The 23283-nt window shown below is 34.1% G+C and overlaps 1 protein-coding gene and 1 long non-coding RNA gene across 3 annotated transcripts; both read right to left on the reverse strand.

Moving 5' to 3' along the window:
- Positions 1–429: 429 nt before the first annotated feature.
- LOC112784104 (E3 ubiquitin-protein ligase RGLG4) lies at positions 430–8339 on the reverse strand. 2 transcript variants are annotated; one of them, XM_025827222.3, is made up of 11 exons: positions 7609–8339; positions 3704–3788; positions 3268–3408; positions 3072–3185; positions 2710–2807; positions 2556–2635; positions 2201–2306; positions 2003–2130; positions 1574–1700; positions 1045–1101; positions 430–700 (listed from the first exon to the last, which is right to left on the reverse strand). In XM_025827222.3, exons 1-11 carry the CDS (start codon positions 7933–7935, stop codon positions 614–616), a joined length of 1350 nt encoding a protein of 449 aa, XP_025683007.1. In that variant the 5' UTR covers positions 7936–8339; the 3' UTR covers positions 430–613. The 2 variants fall into 2 exon arrangements, with proteins under 2 accessions (XP_025683007.1, XP_025683006.1); XM_025827221.3 differs by having other exon boundaries at positions 1574–1712.
- A 5042-nt stretch (positions 8340–13381) lies between these two features.
- LOC114926040 (uncharacterized) lies at positions 13382–16288 on the reverse strand. The gene is made up of 4 exons (XR_003816178.2): positions 16123–16288; positions 15976–16030; positions 15737–15887; positions 13382–13660 (listed from the first exon to the last, which is right to left on the reverse strand). It is a non-coding gene; the product is annotated as an uncharacterized lncRNA (long non-coding RNA).
- Between the last annotated feature and the right edge of the window lie 6995 nt (positions 16289–23283).

Below are 23283 nucleotides of genomic sequence, written 5' to 3' on the forward strand. Positions count from 1 at the left end.
TAGGCATAGTTTTAGAAGCATCTAGAATGTGTGTATGTTAGGTGAGAACTTAGGTTAGTGGAAGATTCAAATTATAGCTCACTTGGCCATATATATATATCCTCACCCTTACCTTAACCTCATTACAACTTTAAAAAGACTTCATGATGTTTGCATTTGTACACTAGATATTTGTTGATTGGTTAGATGAAGAGCAGGGTTTTAGAAAGCATGATTAGAGGAGACTAGAATGGATTAACCCTAAACACCTAAATGATTAGAGTGCATATACATTTCCAGTGAGAGTTCAATGCTTGATTCTATGTTCTCAGCTTTTATGAGCTATCTTCCCACAAGTTTACTTGCCTATTATTGTGTAATTTGAATTAGTGGAATCTGATTTTTGTTTATCTTAAAAACAAATTAGAATTTTAAAGAAACACATCCAAATTTCAGCACACTGAAACCATTCTTGAAGAGATAACAAGCTATCATGTTACAACAAATAAGTGCATTTTCTAAGAACCTAATAAGCCACACCATCATCATTCATCAACACTTGCAAGGCATTTATCATACACATCCTATATTTTATATACAATGTCATACATTATTTTGATTTTGATTCTACTAATCAGCCAGTGAATACCCTGAGACGACTAGTGATCCTCTCACGGCATATGGGACAATTACTTAACCTTGATGCACAATCTCTGCAAGTCTGCTCCCCCAAAAATATAAATATATATATAGTTAGAACTTAGAAGTTAAAAACCACTATTAATAAATAACTCTAAGATACTATTTTTATCTGTAACCAAACATTCCTTAATGTTTGTGTTTGGCATGTATCTCAGGATAAAATGTATAGAGACAATATAAAGAGACAAAATAGGTCGTTTGAAATCAAGTCATTTTGTCCCATAATGACAGAATATTTTGCCTGTCTCTGTATTTATCTCATTCTTCAAACAAGTTATATAACTTCTTCTTTGCATTTTTATCATGAGAAAAATATCAAATAGAGCCCGATGAAAAAAGAGTTAGGGATTTAATGAGGCTCACCATGTGGCCACATCCAAAAGCCAATTCCTTTGCATTAGTGAGACATACAGGGCAGGCCTACAAAATTCAATTGGTTGCATAAATGATAGAGCATGCAATATTTGATGATACAAGAGAAGACCCTGCTATGTGTTCATGTATTTGGAGACATGATTCTAAATTTCTAATGATTATCTCAAATTCTGTAACTGTGGTGTTATGGAATATTGTTAGACTCATTTGTTGGAATAGTGTATCTTTTCAAAGTGCATTCCTTTTTCTTGCTTATGTCTGATTCTATGTAAATAATAATATACCAATGCCAAAGCATGACAAAGTATGCATCCATGAAGATTAACACGAAACTAGTCATCAAGCAACTGCAAAATTGAAAGAAAAAGTAAAAATTGTTCAATGAATAACTAATTACTAAGCAGAATTTTTTTCCCTCAAGCCTTTCACATTACTTGTACCCAAAGAAAATCAAACCTATGTCTTATCTTGTACTCATCTTAACAACGTTGACTATGGAAGTTTCAGTTAGAAATACCGTTTGGTTTCGATCATCTGGTGGTGATGCTTGTGCACTGCTCATTACATGAACAGGGGGAGCCGGCCGGGAGTAAGGAACTGGAGGAGGCTTTGGAACTATTTTCTTCGCTCTTCCTGTTACACGTCTGTTGTCCAAACTCCAAAGAGACAAGCATAGGAAAATTTTAAATACCAACTAGCAAATCCTTTCAGATATTCAGTTAAACAAACATAGATCTAAAAAATATAGACTCAAGTACCAAAATTACCCACCAAAGATCATTTTTAGTTTTTGGGTAGATTTGTCAAGCAAATCAAGTCTTTTGGGTATATATAGAGGGCAAATTTTTGTACTTTCATGGGTAATTTTGTAAGCGAAATCATCTTTTGTGGTAATTTTGCTGCTTTTAAGCTAGGAAATCCTACGCTAATGTGACAAGGATCATACCCAAGTATTCCGAATTCAACGGTTGCTTTGTATTGGAAAGGGATCTCCATGAGTGCAGCTAGAGCAAAAGCTGCTTCTTTCTCAGAGGGGCCAATATTTTTGGACATTATGCCAGTGAAGTTAACAAACTGCATAAAAGGGTAAGTAGGATATTTTCATTGCGACAGAGTGCGAAATTTTCAGCTGCAAGTTCTATACCTGAAAATTGTCGAAACCACGCGCCGGTATCTTGTCATCAAACTTCTGCATGTCTTCCCATGGACCATCACCAACCCCAACCAGAATAATTGCAAGGGGGTATTCACTGATATCAGAAATTAAATATTTACTGTTATTCAGCAACTGCATTTTCTTTTAGGCAAAGCCAAGTACGTCTCTAAGCATGATTTAACCTATCAGCATCTAATGGAGAAAACTAATCATAGAAAATCACCAATTTTACATTACTAAAATTGTTTAAGGCTAACAAAGGCTAATCAAAAGATTGGAAACAACAAAATGGTATAAGCATTAATAGGAATGCTGTAAGATTATCAATCAGATCTATGTCTACCTTGCATCAACTATAGCTTTGATTGTCTTCTGTTCTTGAGGACTCAGTTCTCCATCTTCAGTGTTGACACTCCTAGTAACCTTACAAATCAAACAAACTCATATGAATAAGATTAGAGAGAGACACATGCAAACACATAAACATAACTATGTACCTGCCCATCTGCAATGATAACCAACACATGGAATTGGCCCTGATTTTTCTCAACAATGTCTATTGCAGCCTCGATCACAGGAGCATAAGAAGTTGGTCCTGCAAACAAAAACCAAATCATTTCTTCACCAAACATACTGAACTAAGGCCTCGTTTGGCATTTGGTAATTGTCTCTAGACAGAAATACAAACCTATTTAGAGAATGAGACAAATACAGAGACAGGCAAAAGATATAGACAACTAGAACACCAAGGACAGTGGAGACAAGGATATAGACAACTTTTTGGTCTTGTTTTTTATCCTGAGACACCTAACTGATTGTAACAAAAACACGCTTAAAAAAAGCTACAGATGAAAATAACCTGAAAGTTTCAAGTTTGGAACTATCTTTTGGTAGCACGCAAGAACTTCCTCAAAACCATGACAAGGTGTATGATCACTGTGAAAGCTAAACACTTCTTGATCATGGGTTGTTGCTGCACAATAATAACAAAAAATAAATAAGTCAAATTGATTACGCTTGTCAATTTTTCTTATCATACAAAATTTATGACTTACCATCACCAAAGCCAAAACATGGAATCAAGTTATCATCATCAAAGGGAGCCAAAGTCTTGCCAACAATAGAGATGGCCTTCTCATAGGGGTTTGATGTGTCTCCAATGGCATGCAGGCTTCTATTGTTGAATGAGATTCTGCCTTCAATAACAACATCGATGCATTGGCTTCATAATAAGTTAATTATTCCAAAATGTTTCAAAAATTATGATCCAAAACCCATATTTTATTTTCTCATGAAATTCTTAAATTTGGTTCCTATACCGTGCCAGATTAGGATTCTCTCAAGGTTTAAAATAACACATATCCTCATGAATCTTTTTCTATTACTTATTATTTATTCTTTTGGCTTTCTTCTATTTTACTATATATAGTAATTGAATCAATCCTGAAAATATGAACATGAGAGGATCCAAATCTATGTGGTACAACCTACCAGTCCATTCATTGCTTTTTGTGAAATCAATTCCAAGGATGAGATTTGATGATTCTAGACCTTCTTTCCTTAAGGCAGTTGTAACCTGTATAAGTAATCGAGATTCATTGAACACAAATGATATATTAGAAACTTTATTTTATTTATTTATTTTTTTAAAAGTCTATTGAGAAGAAATATTAGAAAATTTGAACTAATGAATAAGGTTAAAACCAAATTTCAACCCAAAACCTTTAGTTAACGAATTTATGAATTATGAGCCGTAGATAATATATATCTCCCTTAATCTATTTTCAACCAAACTCACATTATATCTTGGTGATGATAAAAATAATTATTATTAAATTATGGATTGTGTTAAAATGTATGTCAACTTAAATTTCATAAATCATACATCAAAATAATCCAATAATATATATTTATCTAAAAATGTATATGCTTTCTGGTTTCATTAAACATTTTTCACGAAGCATTATTTGGAAAAGAAGGTAATAAGTTAAGCATTTTATCATAAAGCCAAGGTCCACCTCACTTTTCTTTTCTTTTCTTTTCTTTTCTTTTTTTTCTTATGGATAATCAATTGGCAAAGTAACAGTATTATATTTAATATGTACACATAAAAACTCAGCCAACAAATCATTTATCATGTACTTATGTATGTATATTTTACATTTTAATATGTATTTTATAAGTGTAGCTGATTTGGTAGTTGATTTTTGTTTTTGTGTACTTGCATAGTTGATATTTGATTTCAGTCTCACTAAACATACTTGGAAAAAAGGAGAAGGAGTTTTAAAAGTGACGAAACCTCAAGGTCAAATTAGCCTTTTAATAACAAGATTTGGATGATACTGGTTCCCAAACGGCCAATCCCCATTCCCCACCAAAAGAGAAAAAGAAAAAATAACATTATTATACCCCTGCATGGTGTTTTAAATAGAAACATCCAACAAGTTAAATAAGTAAGTGACTGAAGTAAGCTTGACCCACAAAACGCGTGTGTACCATGCTATGACTATGAGTAATGAGAAGTAGGGGTGTTCATGGATCGGATCTGATTCGCGTATCCGCGGTGTTTATCCGAATCCGATCCGAAAATTGTGGATATGGATCCGATCCGCAAGGCTTTCGGACCGGATCGGATCGGATCGGATTGCGGATTTTGTGTTGGTATTCGCATATCCGCGTATCCGCAAAAATAAAGAAATAAATAAGTAAATATTCTTTTTATGTTTTATTTCAACTAATAATTATCATATATGTTGTATTATTTTAATTTATTATTTTAAAAAAGTAGGTTTAATATTATTTTAAGAGTAAACATATTTAAAAGAATAGAAAAATGAATTTTATTGATATTTTTTTAATAAAAATAAGCTTTTAAAAATATTTTTGTGTTTTGCGGATATATCCGATATCCGATCCGATTTGCAAATGTGCGGATCGAATCCAACCTTAAAAACTGCGGATATTAGATCCGATATGATCCGATCCGATGATTTTAGTGCAGATCGAATCGAAATGTTGGCCATATCCGATCCGATCCACGTGCACCCCTATTGAGAAGTAGAGATAATGGGAGATGATGCACGATGCACAATGCACGATGCATTGATAGAATATGGTTGAAGCTTGATTGAATGGAAGTATTGGTTCATTCTCATATGTACAAAGGTACAAGCAATTTATTTATAATATATAAAAGCTGGTACCAACCTTTTTCATAATGAATTTAAGCTATTTTTTTTGTTAATGATGCCACATCAGCAATTCTAATGATTTAGCAAAAGATTAAAATTAACCAATCACTATTTAATAAAATATTTTTAAAAAATTCAAACAAAAAACTCTTATTTATTATTATTCAATTGAAACATCAAGTACTAATTAAATGTAATAAATATATATTAAAAGTGTCATAATAACGATAATTATAAAAAATTTCAGTTACAAATATTCAAATTCTACGACGTATACATATTAAGACTCTTACTACTCTTTATTTCTTAATCTCTTATATTACTTATAAAAAATTTCTTAAATTTAATATAACATTTTTATATGTTTTTCATTTTCATTCATTTATTTTTTTAATTATTTACAAAAAAAAAAACGCAAATTAAAATTCCAAGGGTTAATGAATGCAAAACACATTACTGTAAAGAATGGTATAAAATTAAAAAAAAAATATTTTAAGTAAAGATTAAAAAATATCAATTTATGTCACAAACATCTAAAGAATAAAAATAACATTAATATATGCAAATATATAAATAGAATGCAAATATATAAAATAAAATATAATTGATGATAAGACATAGTATTTATATGACATGATTGTTGAAATAATAAATAAAAATTACATTACTTCATCATAAAAATTACATTACTTCATTTGAGTTATAACTCATACCCTTATTATAATATTAATTTTCTAGCGCGCTGAAAGTAACTTGTCCAGACAAAACTACGTTCTTTGCTAAGCGCATTAATTAAATACAAGTTCTTGAATTTTTTTACTTTACTATCTCAATATCTTTAAAAGATTCTTTAACCGAATCTTTATTTCTTACAATTAACGAGGAAAAATAATAAAGAAAAGAGCACATCCTACAAAATACGGGAAAAATAATACAATTGATGAGGAAATTTTGAAAAAAATGTCTAATTTCGGGTTACCGGTCTATAAGGAAAAGACTTGCTAGTTAAATAGAATCCAACATTTTGTTGAGGATCAAAATGGATTAAGAAAATCCTAATTTTTCTCAAAAAAAAAAAAATTCTAATTCTAAAGAACAAATATACTTATTCGAACTAGATATCATGCTAATAAATATTGAATGATTCTAATAAAGACCAAGAAAGATACTTAGAAACACAAAAAAGTAAGTTTCTGCCAAAATTTAGAATTTAAGTTCACCTATCTCCCTTTGACAATTTAGTATACTTTTAACTTCAAGAGATAAAATTTGAAATTTGAAAGCAACAGCCAAATTTAAAATCTTGTTTACTTCAAAAGTTGTGTTTTTAATATAACAACTTTGAAAGATGTGAAAGACATATTAGTCTCTAACAAATTTTTTATTTTATTTATGTAAAAAACCACAAGACAAATTAAACATAAATTAACTATATATAATACTTAATTAATGGTTATATCAAGAAATAGTTATAAAATTAATTCAATTCTCAAACATAGGATTAATATCTTTACCTTGGTAACAAAAAGTAGGTAAGTGTTAAAAAAATTAAAATATTTATAAGATTTTGAACTTTTCAATTATATTAAATAAAATACATAAAAAAAAAATCATATTTCAATTTTATTAATGCTTTTTTTTTTGGGTTGTTTAAGTTGACCTTATTGAGCTACTAAATTTCTACCACATAAGTCACCCAAAAAAAAAAAAATCTACCACATAAAACAATTTGACTTGGTCATCTATATTCCAACATTTTATACTAATCGGATTATCTCAAAAAATATCCCAAACTCGGAGTCAACTAAAAAATATCTCAGCCGCATTTTAAAATCAGAAGATGAAAAAGAAAGAGACTTATGAACCAAAACATATGATAGGTGAGAATGAACCAACAAGAGAATTATCAGCACAAAAAGCTCGAAAAAATAGAGAAATTCATACATATTCTAACTATTTCTAAGGATGAATGTGATATAACGATAGGTGAGACATTCATAAATTAAATTAGTTTTATATATATTTTTATCCATAAATCCAATTCTTAGAATTTTGTTTTCACAATATGCATACAGATTAAACGGAAATAATAAAAAAGTACACTAATAAGAGTATATTTTGATTAGGCAAATGTGTAACTTTTTTCCCCAATCGAACATACACTAAACATGTTAATGAGAAGGAATAAAGATAAAGGAGCAAAACCTGTTCAAGAGAAGTGAAATTATCCTTAATCAAAGCATATTTCTTTGCTGCATCCTTCTTTCCCATGGCTGCTGATCCCTCCTGTCCTGACTTATTTTGTGCCTTAGACATGGATTGTACTCGTTGTGGTTGCAGCGGAGGCAGTGGCAGCGAAGGATACTGTGGTGGAGCTAACTGTCGCGGTGGCCTTAATTGTGATAACGATAAAGGTCTATTGTCAATGGCTGAAGAATTATTATTACTATTATTTCTTCCACCACTTCCTTTGGTATTGTTTCTTGAAATTCGAGCACCACTGTTTTTGTTTCTGGCTATGAGGTTGCCCATGGCATCTTCCGCTATAATAAAGGCGTTACAAGAGATGAATACATGTTTTTGTGTGCCGAGAGAGAATTTATAGTCAAAAGGAATATTGAAGGCAAAAGAAAGAGGAAGGTAGAGCGTCTATTTGAGACTTTTGAGTGTGGAGCGGTTAGCTACTTCCTAGAAACCACTGGAAAAGGTCTATTTATTCTGATCTGATAGAAGAAATAAGCTAAGTAGGGGAAAGTATCTGATTCTAGCTTACTTTGTTAGCTTGCTTACCATAATTTTTTTTGAAGGTAATAGAAAGCTTTTCTTTAGTTTCTTGCCCAACACATAGGCTGAAGAACACAAAATAAATACCAAAACTGGCTTTGCGTGTCATACTGGTGTAAACATTAAACTCTGCATTTATGCTCTGAATCGACAACTGTCATTTGCATACTCATGTATAAATTTATGGGAAAAAGACAAATATGTCCTAATCTTTTAAAATTGTAATAAATTAGTCTCTCATAAATTTTAATTAGATTTATTTATTTTGTGTCTTAAAATTATTAAAAAGTTTTTATTTGAAATAGAATGTATTTGTTTTATATTTATTAAATAAAAAATTTAAAATCTTTTACTAATGGTAAGTTTATTATGTATCTTTAGGTATTATTTTGGGAGTTGCCTTAACTCTTTAAATTGAAGATTGAAGTTAGACTCTATTGCAGCATTATAGTTAGAGAATTTTTTGTGTTTAGCATTGCTCTAATGTGTAAATGTAGAGTGTATATTATATTGTACAAGTTCACGACACCAACTAATCCCAACAGGTTATTCCTTGGGTGCCCCTTCTTCAAGATAAGATAGTTATATACATTTTGAAGTAGATTGATTTAGTTAATTGAATTTTTTTTTAAATTTACAGTTGAAAAATCCATCCCACTGTAAAATTTTTGTTTGTCTTAATGATTATGTTACAGAAATTAAAGGCACAAAAAATTAATTTGTGACAATAAGATTGATAATGTGAAAGAGTATTTGTGCAAGAATAAAGTGGAACAGAAGCTGATTAAGTTGGAGAAGAAATTGGCATATATAGAGAGGAAGAAAAAAAACTAATATGTTGGTTGTTCTTGTATGTTTGTTAGTAACTAATGTTGCTGTATTTGTCATTAAGTCTTGAAAATAGACAATTAAAGAAGGTCTATTATTGTTGTAATAAAATGTGATATGAGTTCACAAATTTCAATTATTTTATCATTAATAAACGATGTTATTCTTTCATTTAAATCTATAATATTATTCTGTCAGTGGGTAATTATCACATCGATAATTCCTTCCTCTGTTCAGTTATTCTGCTCTTTCCTTCTACCCTTATCTTCTACACTCAATTCTGCCCTAACAGTAAGGATACTAGAGGAACCGTAACAATTGGGATCGGATCTGGTGGTAGTAAAGGTGTGGGAGACTAGGAGATGGGTGCTGGAGAGCTCTGGTGAATGACTCTTTCGGCTTGACGGGTTGAGGATGAGGTGGAGCCACCTGCAAGGACTCCAACGCTCAAGTCAGTGTCTATACAAGAGGCGGCTGTTAGAGTTAGGGTTAGGTGACGTACCTCTGGGGAAGGATATGTCCCTCCCCCTTTATAGTCCGTACTTGGCCTGTACTTCGGGTGGGCTCTTGATAGCCAAGCCCATACATCTGGAAGCTTCTGCCAGTTGTCCAGGTTCACGCAGGAGGGGAGGTGACGTGCGAGTCACCTCCCGGTTCGGGCTCGGTAAACCGTCGGATCGGCCGGACATCCGGACCCAGATCTTTGGTCTGTTGGGTTGGGTTGGAATAGCTATATATAGTAAATAATAGTATAGCTATGTGAATTTTATTAAATATTTTGGTACATTAAACATTCAAACATAAGATATGATAAGTTATTGAAAGGATTACAATCCTAGCAACATAAGCTAACATAACAAAGTTGGTTACCACAAAGCACCAAAGATTTGTCAAAAAGATGCTATAATGTACTATATACCAAAAAAACAAAAAGCTTAATCTCAAGTAACTTCTTAAAGTAGCTTAATCAATTCTTTGGTTTGTTGATTCTTGGAGTGGGGATGAACTAATATCCTTTGAGTTTTAGTGTTTGCTGCAGTTAAAATCTCTGGTCCTCCACTTACTTCTGCATTTAGTTGCTATGATGGTGCTGTAACATATTATTTGTAAAGAGCCTATTTACTAATTGTTGCTTGGGTCTAAAGGAAATTTTGGCTAGCCTTGCTAGAACTTGGGCTAGAGGTTTGAATGGTGCTTGGCTTGGCCTTGTAAGGACTGTAGATACAGACATTGATTGGCTTTCTGGAATAGGTTGTCGTTAGCTCATTGTTGGACCTGAGCTAGCCTGTAAAAAAATATGCACTTGCTTGAGTTACAATCAACAAAATGTATTCACAATACTTGACTTTTGCTTACTGTAGACTATGGTCTTAGAGAAACTCTATTGATGGTCTTAGAGAAACTCTATTGTCCATCCTGAATAATTACAACACAAGCATTCGTCACATGGGTGTTATAATAAAAAAAAAACAACTCAATCATTCACTTTTTTATCGGACGGATAGATTTATCCTTGAATTTTATCTTTGGTTGAGGTGCAGACTGTGACAGTGTAAGCTTAGCTTATGCTTAGTCATTTTTTGTGCCATGCTTTGCTCTTTTTGTCTTAGGTTTTCAGTTGTGATTTGAAGGTACTCCTTTGCATGTTTTATAATTGTGCCCCTTCTCACCACATTTGCTGGAAGTTACCTTGAATGTTTTCTTCAATTTATCCCCTTGTATCAGATCCTTAGCCAGAATCTTTTTTTTTATGCATCTTAGGTTTCCTAATAAGTCATTTTATTATTGGTAGGTCTAGTTTAATCAATCCAGTTCTAGTCCAAAGTTCTTCAGATGGAACTGGTTGAATACACTGACTATATGTTGTATGGAATGAGTCCATACACAACCACTTGTAGACATAATCCTCTGGTTTGTTAATCATAAATCGGTTAATTGTCATTTGTAACATGAGCATGTGTGCTTTATAAGATCAACATCAATCTTCATGTTCTTGCGACTGACCTCAAATCATTTCTTATCACGGTCACTAATCCACTCAGTATGCCATCTATTGCTAGATTTAATCATGCAATCAAGCCTCTTCTATTGAACAGGTGCAACCTTTCAATGTATGGAGTCAAGAGTGTAATGTGTTTAGTCATTCTTCTCATAAGATAACATCTCAACTCCCCGCACATTGTTAAAATGGGCTTGCAGCAATATTTCTCAAATTTTGCATTCCATAATTCGCACATGTTGCTGGTCAGACTATTCACTTTAGACCATGCCTTCGGATCAAAACTAGTTAGATAAGTTTATGCATCTTCATTATTTTTTATTTTTTAGTTTCTCCATGCTTTCAACAAACTCTAGGGAGTTGTACAATTAGCATACTCCCATACACTCTCTCTCACCTGCAAGTCCTTGAATTGGTTTATGAAGTTCTTGATTCATGAGCATCTTCAATTATTTTGAGTCATTATTTCTTTGAATAAAGTTAGTGACCTCTTGTTTTAATTAATATTTTTATGCTTTTAATCAATGTTTGTTGAAGTTTCATTCTTTGAACAAAGTTAGTGAATTCCTGATGTTAATTGAGATTTTTGTGCATTAATAATTGTTTTTTGGAGTTACTTTGTGCTTTGATATGTTTAGGGAGTTGTTGAAAGATTTGAGGCAAGAACAAATGAGGAGAAGGACAATTAAAGAAGCCTTTGGGAAAAGTAAGGAAGGTGGTATGAAAGAGGAAGCACACTCCCAGGGAAGCAAGAGTTGGAAAAAGCTCACGGAAGTTCAAAGAAAACTTGTAACCCTGACCTCTTCATACTCCAACAAGGATAATGTGAGCTAGAGAGGTCCATATGAAGCGGTCTAGCAGCATTAGAAAGGCAACTTTTAGAGCTTTTCAATGATATATAATACTTCATAGTGGATACTGAATCTTAGGGTGCAAATCATATTCTTTTCCACACACCACTCTTGGCGTATTGTACGCTAAGACAATGACCCTCTCATATTCCAACATGCATAACTTTATCTATAGATGTCTAAATGAAGAGCTTCTAGTGGCGTTAGAAAGCTAACATCCAGAGCTTTCTAACGATATGTAATATTCTATGGTGGACATTTAGTTTGGGCCACAAAAAATGAGCATCTTTTGACGCCCAAAAATTGAAGCGCCCCATACGCCTTCGAAAATAAGCACCTCCCAGGGACTTGAAATTGGCATTTTGGATGCCAAATCCTTGGCGTTTTGTATGCCTACAAGCACACTTTAGGAGCTTCATTTTGGCCTTCATTTTGGTACCTTAGACGCCATCCTCATGGGCATCTCCAACGCCAATCCATTGCACTCCTAGAGACTCAAACTTGTGCTCTATTTTGGCACCTTCAACGCCATCCAATTGGCGTATTAGATGCCATTCCATGAAGGCCAAATTGGTGAAACAATATGGCATCTTAGACGCCATTCTTATGAAGCGTTTTGGAGCCAAAGAAGCCTTCGAGCTTCAAGGAAATCCAAGGCTTGAAATGGCGTCTCCAATGCCACACATTGGTGTCTCCAACTCCACCAAGAAAGCACACTTCCAGGACTTCATTTGGAGCAAGATTTTGAGCTTCAATTCTGGCTTCTAATGAGCACCTAAAATTCCAAGTCCTTAACCACATCTAATGCTCATCAAACCCAACTAATCAAGCCCACAACCATCAAGACAACAACTCACAAGGCTCAGGATCCAAAGGGAGCAAGGAAGATCACTAGGGTAATAGTTAGTTGGAAATTGCATTTGATTTTAATTTGAATTTCATTTTGAATTTGTAATTTAGGATAGATTATAAAGAGAGATCCAGGGAACCTTTGAAAGACACTTTTGGGAGGAAGGGTCTTTGGACTCTCTTCTTCTCTTCTCATTTTTTTTCACATTCACATACCCATTTTGTAATTCTTTGAGATATGAGTAGCTAATCCTCTCTTCATTGGAGAAAAGAGCTATGTTGATTTCAATGGATTAATGTGATTGATTGTTCAACTTGAATTCATCTTTCAATTGTTACTTTAGAAAGGGTCTTCATTCTTCATCAAGGATCCAAATCTATTGGAAGATAATTTAGATCCAAATTGATGTTTTATGATCACTTAGAAAAGTGGATTCATGAAATCTGTAACACCCTACTATACTTAATCTTATGCTTAAGTCATAAGACTGAGATAGTAAGATATTACGACCTCTAAAAGTAAAAATATATATATAATAATAGTAAAAGAGATATTTAATTGGGAGCCTTGAAAAACGGGTAAAACAAAATCGCAAAATAAAAGCACAATGTTCAGGAAACGAGATATCTTGCGTGCCAAGAAAGCTGTTGTTAACAAGTGAAAGATAACAAAACTGGGAATAGAGGATCAAATATACAAAGTAACAAGCTCCTAACTTAGCCTGCGAAGCCAAGGCTGGCCGGAGAATATTTACAAACATATATACATATCCCAAAATATATAGAAAAACCCTAACTCTCCTTAAGCCTCTAAGAGGAATAAAATAAAGAAGTTTCTTGGAGAGAAAGCTAAGTACATATATACATAAGTTGATAAACACAAAAACCTAGGAACCGCTCCGCTTCAGGGATCCAGACGCCTAGCGATGAGCCTCTCGACCTGCATCTGAAAACAACAACACAGTATGGGGTTAGAACTGAAGGTTCTCAGCATGGTAAAGGTGCCACGCATATAATATATAAGGTCCTGGGAATGCCAGAGGCAATCCTAGAATGCCGACACTCAGATTATAAAACTTAACAAACTAAACAAAAACCATAAATCAGGGTGGTTCTCTAAGGCTTTCTAAACTAAATCAATTTTTTAAATCTAACTGAAACTTAACTAGAATCCCCAATCTCTCCGCCTTTCCTCCATCTCCGGTAATTATAAAGACGAACAAGCAGACAAAGCAAGCACAAGTAGAATACAGATAATACAGATATCAATTATGACAATTAGCATATTATAATCAATTAGGCAATCCCAATTAATGAAAAAACAAGTAATACATACAAATACATATGATGCATGCCTGTCCTCTGGATGTTGATATCAATTGTCGGTTACGTAGCCATCCCGATATGTTCTCAAGCTAAAAAATACACCATGGGAAAAATCCCCAAGCTGACATGGGGAAAGAACGCCCCAAGCTCAAATATATCCATGGGACGAATCCCAAGCTGACATGGGGAGAAGAGACAACACCCCAAGCTGACATGAGGGAGATAACACCCTCAAGCTCAATATATTCAATTATTTCTCATATTTGTCAGTTTCATTTTCCATACTAATTCATATCTCATCTAATCATTCTCAATTTTACTTAACCCATTGCTCATACATTTTATTATTCTTGATTAATTAACATCATCAATTCTCAATTCCTCACATTACTCTCTTACTTGCCTCATACATTTCATAATGTAGAAAATCAATCATTCGAGCCTTAACATCATAATTCATTCATATATACACCTCTCTTTTATACAATCCATCATTTTTAACCTTGACTTCACTCCCAAGTTATCTCTATTTCCTAGCTTCAGCTAACTACTCGGCTTACTAATAAATTCTAGGGTTAACAGGGCAGAAATAGGGGTTTAGAGGTTCGAAATCATGTTTAGATCATAAAAACACATGTGCTGGAAAATAGGGTGTGTGCGTACGCACACATGTGTGCGTGCGCACAACTTGAGAAAAAACAGGACGTGTGCAGACGCACAAATGCGTGCGTGCGCACACCAGTCAGGAATTACTTGGTGTGCGTGCACCTCACGTGTACGAGCGTCACCAGCAGAAAGCAAATCCTGGTGTGTGCGTGCGCACAAGGGTGTGCGTATGCACCCTTACTAAAAAACACCAGGTGTGCGTGCGCACAAAGGCGTGCGTACGCACCGATAAGTTTCTGCTACTGCTGGGTGCGTGCGCACAGTAGTGTGCATGGGCACACACCAAAATTCCTGATTCTGCTGCAACTTTCAAAATTTCAGTTTTTAGCACCAAATTTCCGGCATCCATAACTTCCTCTACAAAAGTCGGTTTTCCACAAACCTTTTATTATTTTCAAGCTTATAAAACATTCTTTATTTTAAATCAAACCTCATTTTCATCCAAAATTTGAGGATCAAGTTATGGACTACCAAAGTTCATCAAAAATTAATTTTATCCAAATTATACCAAACCCCCATTTTTACCAAATTCACATACCGTTACCCACAAAACCTGCACATTTGCAACATAACAAATCCCTTTTCATCAACACCAACTACCAACATATTAATGCTCATACCAACCCACAAAACTCATACATTATTCCAAATTCTACCATTCCAACCACAAGCTACAACTTTAAAATTCATTAACTCAAATCCTCAATTCATTAATAGCACACTATCAATCACCATTAATCAATCAACAAGCAACAAACCACAAAATTCCATTATCATGTATCAACAACATCTTCAAGTCTCCATTAATTCTAACAACTCATATTCATTAATTCTAATAACTTATATTCATTAATTTCAACACCAACATCCACATTGTCAAGTGCCCAACACAAGCCCAACACCAAATTATCCATCAACATCACATAAACTATTCATTTAACACATTTCACTATTTCAACTTATCTTATAGTTCCCTAGCCTAAGTATTCACAGAGCCTTACATATTAAATGCGTGAAACCTAAACCATACCTTGGCCGAGCACCCCGTTTAGTCCAAGGCAACCTCACAAGTCACACACACACAGCCCCTCAAGCTTGAGAAATCAACCAAAATCTCAGCACCAATCATCCACCAAGCCTCCAAGTGTCCACAATGCCAAGTTCCAATTATAACATACCACCTAACACAAATATACAACATATACATATATCCAATTCAACATCTAATACACCAATTCAGATTCTTAGATAGGATTTCGATCTCTTTACCTTACCCACGCGCAGAGCAACTCAAACCCGATAAGCTCCGCAAGCTAAAACAAACCTAGAACACCAAATTGGGCAGAGTCTCATCACAAGAGTTCAATTTCACAAATAGAAAGAGGGTAGAGAATCTGAAATGGAATTGAGGCTTACCCGTAGAATTGATCCAATGAAAACGTAGAGCTCGACGCGCTGGACACGTGGCCGCAAACGGTGCGGTGATCGGAGCTCAAACGGGAAAGTTATGGTGGATTAAAGGGTTGATGAGGGTTTGGAGCTCTCCTCTCCCCCTTGCTGTATTCAGCGTGCTCTTTAGCTGAATGGGGAAGGAGATGGCTCGGCCCCTTTTAAGTTATGGGTCCGGTTGGACCCGCGGGCCAGATTTTGGGCCCGGTTCAACCGGTTTGGCCCATCCAGTCTAATTTTGGGCCAAATTTTTTGAAATTTGTGTCAAAATTCTCGTTTGAAGAGCTTTACCCTATTTTAATATTAGATTTATATTTTTAATTTTCCTAATTATAATTTAATTTATTGACTAATTATTTGCTAATTTTGCGGGGTTTACAAAATCAAGCTTGAAAACTCTTTCTCTCAATTCTCATGATTATGGATTTGGATTTGATATGTGACGTTGAATGAATCCTATCTAGATCTTGAAGAATTGTGTGGTGATAAAGTCAAAAGAAATTGAGCTACCAAGGAATTAGAATTCAACTACTTATGATTTGCCAAGAGATCAATGATTGCATGATTGAAGTGGAGATGAGAATTATTGATCTTGGGGACTCAACACCTCTATACCTCATTGTTCTTCCCATCATTATCTTCTTATCTTGCTCTAGAATTGTCTTTAATTGATGCATTTACGTTGATTCTTTTTCTTGCACTTTACTATTGCTTTTATTCACCTTAATTCTTGCCATTTACATTCCAGTTATTTACGTTCTTGCAATTTAAATTCTAGTCATTTACATTCAAGTCATTTATTGCTTTCATTTACTTTTTTTATCAAGTCATTTAAATTTCATCCTATATTACCAATTGTTCATCATCCAAATTTGAATCGTCTAACTAGAATAATAAGTTGATCATTGCTTACTTAATCCATTAATCCTCATGAGAACGATAACCCACTCACCGTGGTATTATTTGATGCGATTCCGTGCAATTGTCGATGAGTTAAGCACATAAATAAAAAACTTCATGCTATCAAGATTTCTACAATGTTACTGGAGATTAATTGTAATTAACAAACTACCGGTTGATTGATTACCTAGATTAGATACTTTTTCTTTTTTTTTTGTTCTAGTTATTTATTTGCTTTTATTTCTTTCTTTTCTTTTGTTAGTTTATGTTATTGTCTCACTGAGAACTTTCTTAACGGTGACATGGGGAATCCCATTTTTTTGTATCTTGGTGATTGTGTTTTTACAAAGTAATAAGGAATGATGGAGTTTGCATCACCCTTTGAGCAAGCAAATTATATGGGATACTTTTCACTACCACAAAATGATTCATGTTTCCATGAATGGATGAACTATCTTGATTGTGGTTAGGAATGTCAAGAACAAGGAATGATGGAGTTTGAGCAAGTAAACCATATGGGATACTTCTCAGGGCCACAAAGTGATTCATATTTCCATGAATAGAGCAACTATCCAAATTGTGGTTGGGAAAGTCAAGACTAAAGAAATTTTAGTATTCATATCCTATCCATCAAAAGTCATCATCTCTTGATCGTGCCATGGAAAAACTATAGCAGACAATGGATACATTTATACAAATTTTTCTAACATCACCTCCTGATTATTCATATAAAAAACTTTCACCACTTGAGCTTGCCTTAGCACAACTCTTTCAAAATCCACAAAATTCCTTTCAAAATCCATAAAATCCACTTCACACTCCACAAAACTCCTTTTAAAATATACAAAATTTATTTCACTACCCATAAAACTCCTTTCATATCCCCCAAAATAACCTCAAGACAGCACCTACACATCCACAAAACCCTTCTAAACGTTCATCTTTTGAGTTGGCCTTAGAACAAATTTATCAAGCTACTACTTCATTTACCCAAACTGCCAACAATTTCTTTCAAGAGTCCATAACAAATATTAAAAACCAAGAGACTCAAGAAAAAATCTAGAAGTGCAAATGAGCCAAATGGTATAACATCTTGCTGAGAGACCTACCAATCTTTTCCCTAGCGATGCAATTCTCAACTCAAGGGAAGAATGCAAGGCCATAAGCTTGAAGATTGGAAGGGTGCTTAGTAAGAAGAATGAAAATCAAACTGAGGCTACAAAGAAAAAGTTAGAAGTGCAAAAGCAAGACCAAGAGGCCCCTGTACCAAGTAAAATTTCAATGAACAAGGAGATAATTGGGAAATATAAGCCTTAGGATTCCATATCTTCAAAGGCTACAAGAGGTGATAGAGAAACATGCAAATTTCTTTCCAAGAAAAACAATGCAAAATCCTACAAAAGAATGTGAGAGAATCAATTGAAGGAGTCCATACTCTAGTGCATAAGAGAACTCTCCACCCTCACACATAGAAGAAGGGGAAGATGCACAAACAAAGGAGGAAGCCATGCACACTCCATGCTACGTTCCAATAATTAAGGAGGATGCCATGCAAGTTTCTTTAACTCTATGCATGCAATCCCCTAGGAAGGAAAATTTGAATGCACCACCCACATTTGAATTAAAGCCTCTTCCTCCAACCTTGGTCTTGGTGAATTAGAGAGATGCATGGGGGTTAATGTTTGGTGGGTATCCTTTTTCTCCTCATATCCATTGAAGTCATTTCTCTTAACCAGCTAGAAGAAGAGAAAGAGGATACAAATTTAGCAAGAACCACAATCTTTTGGTAACTCATTTTTTGACTCTTTTCTTTTAGTGCTCAATTAATCTTGATGTGCATTGCATGGAATAAGTTTGGTGTAAGAGTATTAATTGATAAGAGATGTGCAAGCCTTATTAAAAGTCGGATTTATAAGAGAGATCAAGTATCCTTTGTGGCTGTCTAATGTGGTCGTTATAAAAAAGTAGAACGGAAAATGGAGGATGTGTATTGATTACACTAACCTCAGCAAAGCCTGCCCAAGGATCCATACATTCTCCCCAATATTGACGCCCTGGTTGACTTGGCTTCAGAGTATAAGTATTGACGGAGAAAAATCGTCGGTTAGGAATTTTCACAAAATAATTTCGTTGAAGTATAGATCCAAACCAACAATCAACCCTCAATCAAAGTTTGATTTTATTTATCACTTAAGTCAAACCAATAAAAATCAAGAGTATTTAAACCTTGGGTCGTCTCTCAAAGGAATTGTAGGAAATTATGCATATTATTGGTTATGAGAATTTTGGGGATTTTTAATATGATGAACAAGAAAGCAAAGCTAACAACCAAGATAATATAAGTGCTAAAATATACTCATGGCAAGGATTAAGAGTCAAGGTTTCCTATCATAGATCATTGACCACAACATGGTAATTACAAAGGGTTAATTCCACTTAGTCATCCTCTAGCATCGAAGAGTTAAGTCAAGTGAACATAATTGGTCCTAAAACTAACTAGCAACCCTAAATTACCAATCACACTAGACATCAATGATATCAAGGAACCTAAGTCCTCAATCACAGGCCAAGAGTATAAAAATCTACTCTAAAATCCAACCAAGCATTTTATCAAATACTTGAAAGGCATAAAAATAAAAGCATAGTAAAATTGCAATAATAACAAAATCTAAAGCTACCAAATGCAAGATAACAATAGTAACAACTCAATTAAACATCAATAAACAAATAAATATCAAACTGCACTAATAGAAATCAAAATCAACAAGAGTTCATAAACATAAAAGTGACCAAATAAAAGAAATAACATATAGAACTAAGAGAGTAAAGATGTAATAACAAGAAATTGCAAGAAAAACTAAATTAAAGCAAGATCAAAACCTAAATCTATCCTAATTCTAGAGAAAAGAGAAAGCTTCTCTCTCTAGAATACATCCTAAAACATGATTCTAACTAAACCTAATTGCTCCCCTCTTGATCCTTCTTGAATTTGGCCTCAAATACTTCAGAAATGAGTTAAATTGGACTTGAGAAGGTCCAGAAACTACCAGCCATGTTTTTCTTAAGTGAGTCACATGATTGCATTCGTGTGTACGCATGCCTGACAATGCGTACGCATGATTGTAAAAAATACAATCGTGTGTACACATCAATTCTTGTGCGTATGCATGGCTATAAAAATTGCAATTGTGCGTACGCATGGCTGTAAAATACTCCAAACTTCATTTTTTCATGAATTCTTCACTTTTGCATGCTTTCTCCTCACTCCTTCAATCTTTACTTGTCTTGTAAACCTGAAATCACTTCATCAAACACATCAAGATATCGAATAGAATTAAAGTGAATTAAAATTAGCAAATTAAGGGCCTAAAAAGAATGTTTTCAATCTTAAGTACAATTTAAGAAGAATTCACAAAACCATGCTATTTTAGTGAATAAGTGTAAGAAAAGTTGATGAAATCCACCAAATTCAATACAAAATAAACCATAAAATTGTGGTTTATCAACTTCCTCACACTTAAACCAAACATGTCCTCATGATTAACATCAAGAAAAATACAAGAAAGGGGTATCAACATTTATGCAATGCAACTAAACTACCTAAATGCAATCTATCTAAATGCATGCAACTATTCTAGTTAACACTAGCTATCTATCTATATATAAGTTTAGTCAAAATAAATCAAATTCCAAGAAAACATATATACACAATCAAGGACCAAAACAATCATAACCAAACCAAATTCACAATTGAATTGAGTCATCCAAAAGAATTTACAAACTTGCAAGATGATCATGGTCATATATGGAAGTAAGGAATCGAGCAATTGAACCCTCACCGGATGTGTATATGCACTCTAGTCGCTCAAGTGTTTAGGGTCAATCCACTCAATCCTCTTCTAATCATGCTTTCTAAAATTTGTTCTTCATCTAATCAATCAACAAATATTTAATGTACATATGCAAATATCATGAGGACTTTTCAAGGTTGTAATGGAGCTAAGGTAAAGGTAAGGATGCATATAGTCAAGTGAGCTTGAAATTTGAATCTTTGATGAACTTAAACTCTCACCTAACACATATAACAACCCATACAATTCAATTGCAAACTTAACTACCCATTCTTCACTTTTTTTCACACACTCATGCATTCTTTTCAATTTACATCCCATATGCATTATTCTTATTACTTTTCTTTGGGGAATTTTGTCCCCTTCTTATTGCTTTCTTTTTCTCTTTTTTTTATTCTTTTTTTTATACCAAAAACATAATATATATATATACACACCAAAACTCCAATGCATATGGTTTTCATACTAATACATGTACCCAAATTTCCAAGATTTTTTAACAAGAATAAAACACTCAATTTTATCTACCAATGTTTTCCAGATTTCCCCACATTTAAAATTACACAATTTCATTAACTTAAACTAATCAAAGATTTAAATTAGGGACATTATTGTTTTTCTCCTTATAGCTAGTGATGTGCTTAATCAAGAACAAAAGAGAAATTAATAGGCTCAAAGTGGTAAACAATGGTAAATAAAATGGTAGGCTATTTGGGTTAAGTGAGCTATAATGAAGTGATGGCCTCAATCACATAAATACAAAAACATATATTAAACAATGGACATATAGAATTAAACAAACCAAAGATTACAATCATAGAGAAAAGAGCAACACACAAGAATAAAATAAGTGGTTAAATGATGTAACCACACAATTAGGCTAAAAAACTCATAGGTTAGGTGTTCTTTGCTCAAAAACCATATTTCACAATGTATAAATCTTGCAAGTTTCCATGAAGAATTTCAACTCAAATCAATTTGAATTTCAATTCCCTATATAAAAGGAAGTTTCTTGAAAATTTTATTAAATTGACTAACACTTATTCTATATATGTATATATGATGTGATTAGATGGAAAAAGTAAAAAATCCTAAATTCATTTCCTAATTTCAATCAAACCAAAACATCAAGTGTATAGGAAATCAACTAGGTGCAATTATCACATCATCCAAATCACAATCATAACTAAAGGCTAAAAGGTATATGTACAAGTCAAAATTAAAAGAAAATGTAAAAATATGCATCACTACAATATAATACTAGGTTATGTACAAGTAAAGTTAAAAGGTGCAATAAACTAAGAAAGTGCAATAAATTAAGTAAAAAGTTTTCAAAATGATAAAATATGTAAAAAGTAACTAAAAAGCATAATAACAAAAACCAAAACTAAAAGTGTTCAAAAATGAAAATTGTCACCCAAAATACACTGCTGAAGTCGGACAACCTCCCCACACTTAAAAGGTAGCACCGTCCTCGGTGCTCAGAATTAGGCGGAGTGGAGGGAGTCGTCACTAGCATCACCTCCACCATCAGCTGGTGGGTCCCGGGCCTCCTCATGATCAGAATTCTCTGATGGAGTATCCGACTCAGGTGGGATGTTAGTGCCGCCGGAGATCATGATCCTTCTCAAGTGCTCATAGCGACATTTGGAGCGGCGCTCTGAATGAGCTATGTCCTCGGTCAACCGGTGGATCAGGTGGTAGAATGGCTGTATGAATAATGGTGGTGCTATTGAGTCTGAAGGTGCTAAAGCTGAAGGAGCTGAGGCTGAAGGTCCTGCCTCTATAGAAGGTGTTGGCTGTTGTCTGCCTCGTCGTCTAGGTGTAGGCTCAAGTCCAGGCCAGTCGCCATGTGGAATTACCCTTTTGTGGTGGGAGACTATTGGACTCTCATCTGTGGCCATTCAGATAACCTCAGTCTCTGTGGCTAGCTGAGTAATCATGCATGGAAAGACGAGGTTGCCAATATAGTGAGCCCACCCCATATATCGTATGATATGCCTTGGAAGGTACAATGGTTTATCTTCCAGGACACACCAGACCATGATCGTCATATCAGAAGTAATCTTAGTCTCATGGGTGCTCGGCATCACATAATTGGACAGAATCTGCTGCCAAATACGAGCCTCATCGGTCAAAGAGCGAATAGAGATCCCCTAGGGAGTCGTCTTATCAGATCCAAATATCTACAAACTCCTAGGTTTGGCAATCACAGCCAACACTCTATCCCAGTCAAAAGTCTTCATCTTCCTTTCACTTTCTGCCTCTTCATATGCATCTTTTCCACTCGGTCTAGGCAAAAAGTGAAAGGTCTGCTCAATGACCTCTTCAGTAATCAGAATATTCTTGCCTCTTAGGTGAACTGGACCGAGGGCCC

Source organism: Arachis hypogaea, chromosome 20 (assembly GCF_003086295.3).
Source record: "Arachis hypogaea cultivar Tifrunner chromosome 20, arahy.Tifrunner.gnm2.J5K5, whole genome shotgun sequence".
Classification (NCBI taxonomy): domain Eukaryota; kingdom Viridiplantae; phylum Streptophyta; class Magnoliopsida; order Fabales; family Fabaceae; genus Arachis; species Arachis hypogaea.